A 12,968-nucleotide genomic window follows, 5' to 3' on the forward strand; every position below is an offset into this window, starting at 1 on the left:
ATCCCAGTTTCACAACTTACTAGAAAGCAACAATAATCAAGACAATGTGATACGAGCACAAAAATAGGCATCGTTTAACTGCATGGAAGAGAATTGGAGTTCAAATCAACCTATGCTTCTGTGGTCAGTCAGCTGATTTTCAGCAAGGATTTCAAAACCAACCAAAGGGGAAACAGTCTTTTTGACAAAGGGTGTTGAAACAACTAGATAGTCACATGAAAAAGAATTAAGTTGGACCTTTACCTGATACCATGTACTAAAATTAAAATGGACCAAAGACCTAAATATAAGAACAAAAATAAACTCATAGAAAAGATAGGGATAAATCTTCATGATACAGGATTTGACAAAGAATACTTAGATGTGACACTAAAAGCAAGAACAACAGGAAATAAGATTAATTGGACCATCAAAACTGACACCTTTTTGCTTCGAAGGAAATTATCAAAGAAAAGTGACAACCACCAGAATGGGAGAAAATATTTACTAATCATACTTCTGAAAGGGACCTATATCTGTAATATTTTTAAAACTCTTACAACTCAATAATTCAAACCAAAATAGTATGGTTTTGCATTAAACAGGTAGATTAATGGAAACAGGAAATAAAACCATACCTACAAGATCAATTAATTTATGATTAAAGAGCCAAGAATATACAATGGGGAAAAGACAGTCTCTTTAATAAATGGTTTTGGGAAAACTGGCCAACCACCATAAACAAAAATAAATTCAAAATGGATGAAAAACTTGAATGTCAGACTTGAAACTTAGAACTCCCAGAAGAAAACATAGGTGGTAAGCTCCTTGACATCCGTCTTGGCAGTGATATTTTTGGACCAAAGACAAGGAAAGCTTAAATAAACAATCATAACTACATCAAACTTTTAAAAAGCTTCTGCACAGGAAAGGAAACCATCAATAAAATAAAAAGGCAACCCACTGAATGAGAGAAGATATTTACAAATCATATATCCAATAAGGGTATATATATATCTGAAATATATTTTTTAAAAACTCCAACTCAATAACAAAAGCCAATCTGATTAAAAAATGGACAGAGGATCCGAATAAACTTTTTTCCAGAGAAAACATACAGATGGACAGCAGGCACATGAAAAGTTGCTCAACATCATTAATCATCAGGGAAATGCACATCAAAACCACCATGAGATACCACTTCACATCTCTCACAATGGCTATTATCAAAGAAAAAAATAAATAACAAGTGTTGTTGAGGATGTGGAGAAAAGGGAACCCTTGCTCATCATTGGTGGAATTTAAACTGGTGCAGCCACTATGGAAAATATTATAGAGATTCCTCAAGTACCATATGATCCAGCAATTCCACTTCTGGGTATTTATCTGAAGAAAACTAAAATAGTAACTGAAAAAGTTATATGTACCCCCCTGGTTTATTGCAGCACTATTCACAATAACCAAGGTATGGACACAACCTAAATGTCCATCCATAACAAATGGATAAATAAGTTGTGGTATATATGTACAATAAAATACTATTCATCCATTAAAAAGAATGAGATCTTGCCATTTGTGACAATAAGGACGGAACTTGAAGATATTATGCTAAGTGAAATAATTCAGACACAAATATCATATGATTTCACTTATATCTGAAATCTAAAAAAAAAACAAAACGCAAACTTGTAGATACAAAAAGCAGATTGGTAGTTGCTAGAGGAGGGGTTTAGGGACGTGGGCAAAATGGGCAAAGGAGATTGAGAGGTACAAAGTTCCGATTACAGAATAAAGAAGTCATGGGATGTAATGTACAGCATGGTGACTATAGTTAATAATACTGCATTGCATATTTGAAAGTATTGCATATTGAAACTATGTACGATGATGGTCATTAACCAGACTTATGATGATCATTTTGCAATAATACAAATATTGAATTATTATGTTCTGTACGTGGAACTAATATAATGTTATATGTCAATTGTAACTCAGTTCTATAAAAAAAAGAAATTTAAAAATCTAATAACCCTTAAAGAAATTGAAAGATCTAATAATCCTTTTAAAAAAGTAGTGGAAAATCTAAATTTTGGAATAAGCTGAATAAATAATAGGGGAAAAATGAAGAGAGAAATCCTAAAGCAATAAGAGACAGAATAAGGTGATTTAATGACATCTTGCCATAGCAGAGCTGGTCAGGAGTCTAGAGGTCGTGAAGACCAGTCCTGCTCTGAGAGCCAAGTTCTCCCCAGAAAACAGTGTATTTTTGACTCTGAATAAACAGTCAAAAAATATTTTGACAAGTATATCAAATATGTTTTGAGCCTCAATATGAGTAAAGGTTTATAAAGGCTTATAGAGCTTTCTAGACATAGACAAATGCACCATGATATCCTTAAAACATTTCTGTTTCAAACCATCACTCAAAGCTGTTTTTTCAGGATGATTTAAGGGGTACAGATCCCTATTTTGCCAGGTATGCTTTTTAAAAGATTCTTCCTTATTCTGAAATGTACATATCTATTATATGTTTTATTTATATCAATATATATAAGAAATGAAGCAAACGTTGTTGATTTGTTAAGTTCCTCTACCCATTCTTTATCAGATACATGTTGCAAACATGTGAGATCTGGAGGTTCCCAGGAGAGCTGCAGAGAACAGATGAAGACTCCAAGGTCTTGCAGGTGGAGTTAAAGTTCTCCAGACATGGAGAAAATTCCACACAGACGGAACAGTTTATGCAAAGATTATATTTTTTAAGGACCTGCAATCAACATAATTGGAAAAGGTAAAAAGGAGAAAGAACCAGTTTCCTTCTCAGCTCTCCCCAGGCAAATTAGATTTGCTTCTGGATTTAACATTCTTAGTTTTAATGTGGATGAAACAGATTTGTGTGTTTCTCTAGTTTGGGCTTTCACTCTGCTCTTTGAAGCCTCGTCTCTGATAAAATACAACATTTCTGGGCAAGGGGGAGGCGGGAAATTAAGGAAAAGCATCCTCTAAAAAAAAAAAAAATGTTTTTATTGTCCAGACTTGCTCCCTTACAATTTTTGAAGTACCCTAAAGAAGTATTTAAAACTCCAACCTAAAGAGATTATTAGATTATTCATAATGAATCTGTCCTTCAGAGGACATAATTTATTTGTATTTCCCTGGGCAACATTTAGGAACAGCAAGCAGTTCAAAGCCTGAGATGGATTTTCCTCTTATTTGTTATTTCTACAGTTGACAGATCTTTTTGGCTAAGCAGGGATTTGGCAATGTTGGGTTCTTGATTCCAGCTTTTTCAAAGTACAGTTAAGGAAAATTGTAATTCTGAGGCGACATACGTTTGAAACCTCATTTGGCCCCTCTTACCTCATTCATTAGACCAAGAAGCACTCTGGCTGGAGATCACATGCTGTGGCCCAGAGAGAGGGTGACTCTTATTTTCTTCTCCGACTGACCGGGCCTCAGAGCGGGGTGGAGGAGGACTGAAAATAGTCATTTCTTGGCTGCACTGGTCAGGCGGGAGGGCCTCTCTAACATGGGTCCATTTACAAGTGAGAAAGAGAAACAAGGTCTCTGGAGGTTGGCCTCACCAGTTACGGTGGATACCATGTGAACAGAGTTTTACAGAGGTTTCGATTTATTCACTTACAGTTGTTCAAAGATTAAACTGAAGTGTGCTCGTCTCTTCTAAGTTTGAGTTTTCAATTTGTTTTCAAGTTAGCATCCCCAGAACCCAGTTCTCTCCCAAATGTAATGCCGCTTTCCTCCCTAGGTATAAAACATATGTTAACTCGGCCAACTCTCTTAGGAAAGTCAGGCATCCGTCTACTTTCTTTCACTTATTCAACGGATGTTATTAAATAAAGTGTTATGTGCCAGACACTGCCAAGTATAGGGATAAAATCTAAGATGAATTAGAAACTGCTTTTTTCTTCAACAAACATACCTTCAAAACTAAGCCATGATGCTGGAAGTCAGAATCAGTGTGACTTTTGAGAAGGATTCATGATTGGAAGGAACCATGAGGGGCCCTGGGATGCTGCTTATGTTTTCCTTCATGACCTGGGTGCTGGTTACATGGCTCTGTTCACGTCATGAAAATTCATTGCGTCACTTATGACTTAGGCACTTTTTTGTAAGAATGATATACTTTGGGGCGCCTGGGTGGCTCAGTCGGTTAGGTGTCTGCCTTCAGCTCGGGTCATGATCCCAGGGTCCTGGGATGGCCTGCTTTGGGCTCCCTGCTCAGTGGGGAGTCTGTTTCTCCCTCTCCCTCTAAAGCTTCCCCTGCTTGTGCTCTTTCTCTGTCAAATAAATAAACAAATAAATAATAAATGTTTAAAAAATAAAGAATGATATGCTTTGATAAAATTCACAGGAGAAAATCATAATCTACAAATATTTAGTTTTAAAAATTCTTCATGAAACTGGAATCCCTAGTACTAAAAGGGAAGATTCTCTTTTGGGTTGAAACACATTGGAACTGAGTTCTGATAGTTTTTTTTTTTTTTTCCCAATGTTCTTCCTATTTCTCCCAGGAATCCTGGCACCACTTTGCCCTCAAACAGCCCTTGGGATAGCATAACCTCAGAATATTCAGGCAATAAAATATTTTGGTTTTGTATTTTTAAAAGCGAGGGAAAAACACGTAAGGGCACTCTAGAAAACTAAGGCACTTTCCTGCTTGACCCCTCCACATTCTCTGAATATGAAACTCTTGTCTCACCTGTATTTTCCATTAGTCAAAAGATACTAGTAACTTTTATCTGCCCGTGGCTTATTATTTATGTTGTTTTAGTTTTGTTTTTTGTTTTTTGTTCTTTTAAAAGATTTTATTTATTTATTCGACAGAGATAGAGACAGCCAGCGAGAGAGGGAACACAAGCAGGGGGAATGGGAGAGGAGGAAGCAGGCTCACAGCGGAGGAGCCTGATGCGGGGCTCGATCCCATAACGCCGGGATCACGCCCTGAGCCGAAGGCAGACGCCCAACCGCTGTGCCACCCAGGCGCCCCTGTTTTAGTTTTTTTAACCAATGAATGTTCAAAGATGTCAATGGAGACCAGAAAGAGAGCTGCATTTGAGCAAGACCCTTCCCTGCTCTGCACTATGTAAATGTGCTAGAACCAAGCCTGAATATTTAAATAGAATGAAGCACCACAGTGCTGGTTCTTTCTTAGCTCCTGAGGGTGAGTTTAGGTGATTAAGTGCAAGGAGACAGAGCCAAGGAAAGCTCATGCAAATATCCACCTTCATCAACCAATTAAACAACCAAGGCTTTGGTGCTTCATCAGCTTTTTTTTTTTTTTAATAATACAAACTTCAGAAAGTTACCAAAATGTGCATGAGGTAATAACAGAAGAACTTGATCCAAGTAAAGTTTGGCTTAGAGAAAACCGGTACTTTCTCATTTTCTGATTTTGTTATTTGCATTGACATTTCCTAATGTTTTAGCCTTTATAAAGGCTAAACAAACATAGTGTGGCTTTCAGTTCATTTTAGGCCTCTTAGAGTGACCATATAATTTATTGTCCAAACCCAGGCACTTTTGAAGATGAAAGGAGACACTAAAAGTAATTAATAGTGTTAACTGACGCTCAACAGGAGTAACCTCGGACTGGCCGGGGCAGATCAGGACATCTGGCTACTCTGCCTATGTTAGATAAGGGAAAAAGAGAACCAGAGTTGTTTCGTTTTTTGTTTTGTTTTCCACCAGCCTATACTGCTCTCCTTCCTCCTGTTGAGAACTCCCGAATCCTACCTGGCCTCTCTGTCCCCCCTACGTCTGGCTACATCTAAGACCACATACCTTAGTCTGGCTACCCTACCAGCTGGCCCCATTAGAAACATACCAGGTACAAGGTCACATTAATTGCCCCTTCCTCGATAGCAATCACATTCATTTTTGATATCATAGTGGATTTAAAGCAAAACAAAATGTTACACTTCTCTTAAACCCATAGTTCTCCACAGACTTTCCTAATTAACATCCAACTTTTCTGATTGCCTCCACTGTATTTCTTCATCACCTAGCTACACAGTTTTTACTATGTTGTATTCTATTTCCCGAATGTGACACTGTTACATTATTTCAGTCAATTAAGATGAGAAAGAACTAAATCTGTTTTTCTCTGGCTCCCACATTGCCTGGTACAGTGTTGAATATGAATAACTTCCCCAATATGCTTACTGACAAAACAAATCTTTTTATGGCCACAAAACTCCAAGAACTTTCCCATATCCTAACATTTTCTTACTGTTCCTGGACTTAAGTTGAAATACCGTTCATCCTCATTATTCATAGATTCTGTTTTTAAATCCAAACGCCATACCTGTAGCATTTTCACGGTCATTTGTGGACTTGTGCAGAGAGGCAAACACTTCCTTGCCTGATGTGTGTGTTCCCAGCTGAGATCCAGCAAGACAATGCTCTGTTTTCTTGTTTTCCCTCTGAGTACTGCAAATAAGTGTCCTTTTCATGGTAAATTTTCTGAGTTTTTTTTTTTTTTTTGCATTTTCTGCTCTTTGATTTTGCTGTTTAAAGTGGCCCCCCTAAAAAAATAAATAAAATAAAATGGTCCCCAAGCATAGCCCTGAAGTGTGAGCTAGTGTTTCTAAGCGCAAGACAGCTGTCATGTGCCTTATGGAGAAAATATGTGTTAGTTAAGCTCTGCTCAGGCATGAGTTACAGTGATGTTGGCCGTGAGTTCAGTGTTACTGAATCAGTAATATGTATTGAATAAGGTATCTTTAAATAGAAACACACATAAAACAAGGTTACGTATTGACTGGTTGACAAAAACATTGTGACCAGAGGCTTGTAGGAACCTAACCCTGTATTTCCCCTAGGAGCAATTGTTCAGTATTAGCTAATTCAGTGTTGGCAGCAACTTCCTACAACATACTACATCAAATAATGAGACTTGACCATACTTAAATACTTATAACATTGCTTAGAACCGCATAATCTGAAATACTAAAAAGAATGAATTTGCTCATGAATACTATTTGAATGAGCATAGACCAAGATTGTGCTAAAATTTAATAATGTATTTTATAATCATCAAACATATTCTGCCTATTTAAAACGTTTTGTTGATTCCAGAATAATCAACTCTTACTCCATAAATAAATGCTGAACTACAGCATAGTTTGATGTGGCTCATATATGAGGACAATACTGCCTGAGCTGTTACAGCTCTCTTGGAAACAAATCGAATCCTAAGAGCCTATTTTTGTCAGTTATTTCTTATGAAGAAAAAATGTGTTCAAAACCACACCATAAGTGTAACAGCAGTGAATTCTCAAACATATTATTTGGCTATAGGAAGCATCCTTAGAACTAAGAAACATCTGAAAAAAATTAAGCGATATGGAATTAGAAACTAATTTCATCTTTTTGAGAAAGAAGATGTTCACAACTGAGTTGCCTGGTGATCTGAGTTTATTTTTATAGAGGTATTGATCCTTCCAAAGATCTCATTGAATTGTCCTAAAATGAATTTCTTTGTAGAGGATGAAATCTCCTGAACGATAAACTGAGCTATATATTTCCCCCTGGGGGGCAATAAAAAACTGGGCTGGGAGTCAAGAGCCCCGTGTTCCATTCCTGACTATCACATTTAGTCATTCTGAATGAGTCATGCATGTGCTTTCATGACAGCCATTTCTTCGTATATTTCTTACTTAGGAAGAAAAACTATAGTAGATGGTCAGCTGCCCACATCAGTTGGCACAAAAAAAGAATGACAAAGTTTCTGAACCTGGCTGCAAATCTGTTGGAGTGCTGATGTGGTAACAGTAACAATTGTGAATATTTATCCTCCACTTACCAGGCACTTGTCAGTATGCCTGGCACTGTGCTAGGTGGTTTACATGTGGTAACCCAGCTAATCCTCCCAACAGCCACACAAGGCATTCCCATTTTCAGAGCAGAAAATGGGGATTGAAAGGACTACTGACTTGTCTAAGATCATTCTGCTAAGAGGCGAGGGTACCCCAATTTTGAACAGTACGTTAATTCTGCTGCATGAGCTCTTAACCACTATTTGTTTTCGTGTGTGATTTCAGGCAGGATTTTAACTTTTCACAGTTTTGAAGTTCTCGTGTGATAGTTTAAAATGTATTAAGTCACACACCCCTGATTAATAGGGGGAGATTTGTTCCTGGCATCTCTCAAGAAAGATGATTAAAATAATGGCCATAATCCTTAGTAGTGTCACTGAATCACTCGATTGAGAAGTAAGATCAGTCTTGGGTTCAGAAGATACTGAGATTTTGAATCTTCAGCTATGTACAGCAAGTGGGATATTCGCAAATAAGTATGTTAAGAAAAAATTGAAGAGAGCAATTGTTCTTTGTTCTGTTTTGGTGTATTTGAGCAAAGCCTTTGACAAGACAGGAAAGCAGCTATTGTTTGTAAATTTTGAAGTCTAGGGACTCGCTGAATTCATTCTGAAGATGACTCGCCCAATGCTATGCCTATATCAAATGTAGCTGAATGAAATTGTATCAACCTTAGCATTCCAAAGCAAACCAAGCTAGACGGGACAGTTAATTTTTCTCAGAGATACTTCTGTCTCTCTTTCCCTACCAAGCTGCATTTCTCTTTAAGGAAGGGCATCTTATCACTAACTTATGAATGTGCAAGACATTTTCTTAGGGTGTATTATGTTTGGAATGCTTTGCAATCAAAATTCATTCAAGATATCCAGTCTTCAAGGACTTTTCCCCCCCATCATTAGATAAGCAGCACAAAGAAGCAGTAAAGACACCCAAAAGTATACCTAGACATCAGGAGGGAAATTTTTTTGAGTTCTAGAAAGTAAAGACAAGGAATGAGAAGGATGGGACACCCAGACTAGTCTTATGACTCTTGACCACATACATCCTAGATGCAAATCAGTTCATCTTGATCAAGTGTCATGTGCTGATGACTGAACGTGAGGATAGGGGAAAAGTACCCGTCTGCTGCTTCTGTAATGGTCACCCACTCTCCTCCACCAGGTAACTGAAGGGGGAGTCTAGGGGTACTGGGGACCCAGCAGGCTCAATGCTTCCGGAGATGTGCCCCCAAGTACAGAGCCTGATGGGCACTGTGATCATGACCAACAGCGAGGGAATAGGTTTTAGGAAGTAGGTCTAACTTTGCATTTTTGCTTTAGCTAAGTTGGTCACACAGTTGAGAGTGGAAGTTACTACGGGGCACTTTGATTTTAAAAGCAGAAGAAATGCCTTCATTTTTTTTTTTAATAATCATTTTTTAATATATTATGTTAGTCACCATACAGTACATCCCCGGTTTTCGATGTAAGGCTCGATGATTCATTAGTTGTGTATAACACCCAGTGCACCATGCAATATGTGCCCTCCTTACTACCCATCACCGGTCTATCCCATTCCCCCACCCCCTCCCCTCTGAGGCCCTCAGTTTGTTTCTCATAGTCCATAGTCTCTCATGTTTCATTCCCCCTTCTGATTACCCCCCCTTTCTTTATCCCTTTCTTCCCCTACTGATCATTCTAGTTCTTATGTTCCACAGATGAGAGAAATCATATGATAGTTGTCTTTCTCTAAAAGCAGAAGAAATGCCTTCAGATAGTGATAAGAAGCTGACAGTTTTCAAGTGGTTGTTTAAAGTAGTAGGCAGCTTATAAAGAATTCACACTTAATAGCATTCCGCCAATGACTCCTCCATAATTTCTTATGTCTGGGGCCACGTGATCTGCCTAATTAGTCTGTTTCCTAATGTGCTTAAGCTCTCTATCCCCAGGATTCTTCCTCTGCTTTCTGGAGAGGGCTTTCTGGTCCCCAAGTTTGATGTGTCCCTTTCTGTAGCTAGAGAAGAGAAAGGGAAGAGGGTCCCTTGGGATCTTGGCCTCAAGTCTTCCTGAGAGCCAAAAGTCTTTTTCCACTTTCCCAGAGCAGCCCCACACCAGGTACACATGGGCATGTGTCTAGAGAAACACATATGACAAGTATTGTCTCACTTCATTGAGTGTACATCAGAAATTTTCCACTTTCACTACACAGGAATGCCTGGAAGCTCTGAACACAGAGCCCAGGTCGGTGTTGGCTCAATTGTGAATCCTCAGTATTTTCACACAATGCCTAGCCCCTAACAGATGCTCAGAATAAAATGTATCTACTGATAAGTGCCGTTTATAGCTCATTAAATATAGTATTGTTGTCTTCTCAATAAAGAGTTGGTTCTCAAATTCGTAGACTAGAATACAGCTTCCTAGTATAACTTTAATTCAATGGAAAAAGTAGATTTGACCTCATCAGTTCAACTCGCTCTCAAGTTTGAGAATTACCTGTACTGAAGAGACGTTATTAGCTGCTGGTTGTAGACATGCATCGTTTGTGTTTCCTTTATTTTTTTTTTTTCTGTCACTCTCTTTCATTTCTGTGCTGCTTCTTCCCTATGACACTTCATGAACAAAAATAGTGTTAGGATGGGGACAGCAGGGAAGTCACAAAGACACAGATTGGGTTACGCAAGACCATTTTTTATCCCTTTCTGTGATTTTTCCCCTCCGGGTGGCTCTTCTGAAAGCTGGGATGACTTCAGCCCTTTTTGTGTCTGAGCTTCCATTAAGAAAGTTCATGGATGGACTATTTCCTTACATGGTATAATTTTCTGCTTGGCTCTTGTGAAGTTTCTACTTAGGGAATATCCTTGCTTCCATTCGCAAATCAAAAGGCCCAGCAACATTATCAAAGCCTATTGGAAATAAAATGGACCAATGGCTTCATTTAGAGAACACAGCAAATGTTTACTGTCCACCTAACAATCCACAGCTAGCGGCAACCTGTTTCCTCACAAATACTGTAGTTATTTATGCAGTCTGCAAATAACCTCCCTCTAATGTTCCTTAGATGAAGCAGGTTGATTCAAATACATCCCCCAGCGTACAACACTTGGGCAGGGATTTTGTGTAACATTCTTCTGTGGAGTCGTTTGATCCCCAAAAGAAACTGGTAGAGATTAGTGTCACTCAAGAATAGGCAGAAAATAGGCAAGCAAGCAAAAAGACAAACGTCTAGCAGTGTTCGGACGTTTTACCATTGTGGTCTTTAATGTTGACAGAAAAGGTTGAGATTCGGACATCAGAAACTGAGGCTGTGAGATTATCTTTCAAACTGCAGTGTAGCATTTATTAGCGTCTGATGCCGCCCTTGGGTAGCTGTTGTGGCGCGCGGGGCTGTCCCCGTGCTGCCCTGCACGTTGACTTGGAAACTGAAATGGAGGCATGCGGCAGAGTTCAGAGAAGGGGACCCGCGTCCATATCCCCCTCAACTCCAGAGTCCAAATGTGGGGGAATGGCGACGTCCTGCCGGAGGAGGAAACCCGAGTCGAGTCCCTCCCAGGGACTGATAAAGATGTCCCTCACGCTCTCCGGGGGGCCGGCACCCGGGCACAACAGGCACGACGTGAGGACGGCCAGACTCGCCGACTGCGGCCACATCCCCAAGGGGCCGGGGCGCGCCTGCTGGAAGGTGGGAGGAGGAGTTGCTGAGCTTCTGGGAAGAGACCAAAGGATTGAGTAATTGGAAATTCTGTAACTTAGACCCTTCTCCTAAACTCTTCAGCCCTTTCACCCCAAACCCCCTGCCGAGAGGCAAGGGCACCGGAGACAGGGAGCCGCGGTGGAGAGAGAGTCACGTTTCGGAGAGGGAAGTGAAATAAAGAGGGCGGCACCCGGGGGGACCTGTGCGTCATTGAGGGACCGAGGAGAAGCGCGGGCGCACGGGGTGGAAAAGGAGAAGTGGGAGCGAGAAGCCGGAGGGGGCGGCCGCGGAGTGCGGGTGGGGGCGTCGCGAAGCGCCTGAGCCTCTCCTGCCTTCTCCGGCCGCGCCCCGTCCGCCCGCAGCCTTGCGGCTCCAGCCTCGACCCTCAGCGCTCGGGATCCGGCAGGCGGGGCGCGCCCGCCGCGCGCAGAATGTGGCAGCGGACACGGCTCCGGCCCCGCGCGTCCTGGCGCTGGGCACTGGCGCTGCTGACCCTGGGCGGCGCAGGGCTGTGCCACGCCGGCCCGCAGCCCATGCACCCCGCGCGGCCGGGAGCCAGGAACAAGTAAGTGCGCGGTCCCTCTCCTCGTTCCCCGCACGGAGCCCTGGGCCCCCCGCCTACCCCTCCCCGACCGGCGGCCGGGTCCGCGACTGCCCTGCCACAGGCGATGAGCAGCAGCCGGGGGACCCCTTGGGCTGCCCGGGCGGCGCCTCCTCCCGCGGGGCCGTGCGCTCTACGGCCGGCGCGAGGCGCCCGGGGTGATCTCGCCCGCCCTTCGAGCGGTGCTGCCTCCGGGGCTGTGGCGCGCAGGGAGTATCCCGCGGAGCAGGGCGTTCAGGAAAAGACTCCCAAGAATTACCGAAGCCCCTGGAACCGTAGGCACTTTTCTTTTGCCGTCTTTTGCCGGCTAAAGGTGCGGGTTCCCCGAAGGCGCAGCCGCGCACCCTCCCGATGGCTGCTTTGTGGGGCTCCCGCCTCCGCAGAGCCGGCGGGCTCCGTGACCCTCGCTCTATCGGCTCGCCCCCTCTCCCCCAGCCCCATTGTTCTCAGGGTTTACACTGTGGCTTCTCGCTCTCCCTCCCTCAACCCCAGGAACTGGTGCGCCTACATCGTGAACAAGAACGTGAGCTGCTCTGTGCTGGAGGGAAGTGAGAGTTTTATTCAGGCTCAGTACAACTGTGCCTGGAACCAGATGCCCTGTCCGTCCGCGCTGGTGTAAGTCCTTGAGCCCAGGAGCGGGCGGGGTGCGCCGGGGCCCGGGCGGTGGGTGGCGTCGGAGCGTTGGGCTCCAGCCCGTCCGTAAATCTCTTCCAGAGGGAGAGAAAACTCAGGAGCTGAGCAGTCGCTGAGCGGGGTCCCAGGCACGCTGGGGTCTTTTAGAGGCGTGTGTTGCCCGGAGTGAGCGTGGAGGATGCGCACGACTTGCGAGCTTGTGATCGCCGGGGCATAGGAGGGGTGAACGAAGCCCCCACCCCCACCCC

At 42.4% G+C, this 12,968-nt stretch overlaps 2 protein-coding genes across 3 annotated transcripts in view; both read left to right on the plus strand.

The window, feature by feature from the left end:
• Nucleotides 1-3,060, plus strand: part of SMCHD1 (structural maintenance of chromosomes flexible hinge domain containing 1) — a 157,083-nt gene extending 154,023 nt beyond the window's left edge. For both annotated transcript variants that reach the window (XM_087869946.1, XM_087869947.1), the window contains one exon: nucleotides 2,588-3,060. In XM_087869946.1, coding sequence (XP_087726072.1) covers nucleotides 2,588-2,774 — 187 coding nt within the window. In that variant the 3' untranslated portion in view covers nucleotides 2,775-3,060. The remainder of the gene's footprint in view (nucleotides 1-2,587) is intronic.
• Nucleotides 3,061-11,386: 8,326 nt separating this feature from the next.
• The window catches only part of EMILIN2 (elastin microfibril interfacer 2), a 53,803-nt gene continuing 52,221 nt past the window's right edge, over nucleotides 11,387-12,968 (plus strand). Inside the window, exons 1-2 of the mRNA XM_045781906.2 lie at nucleotides 11,387-12,051; nucleotides 12,580-12,702. Of these exons, the coding sequence (XP_045637862.2) occupies nucleotides 11,918-12,051; nucleotides 12,580-12,702 (257 nt within the window). The 5' untranslated portion in view covers nucleotides 11,387-11,917. The remainder of the gene's footprint in view (nucleotides 12,052-12,579; nucleotides 12,703-12,968) is intronic.

This window comes from Ursus americanus, chromosome 19 (genome assembly GCF_024610735.1).
Source record: "Ursus americanus isolate L20-20 chromosome 19, mUrsAme1.1.p, whole genome shotgun sequence".
NCBI classification, from domain to species: Eukaryota; Metazoa; Chordata; class Mammalia; order Carnivora; family Ursidae; genus Ursus; species Ursus americanus.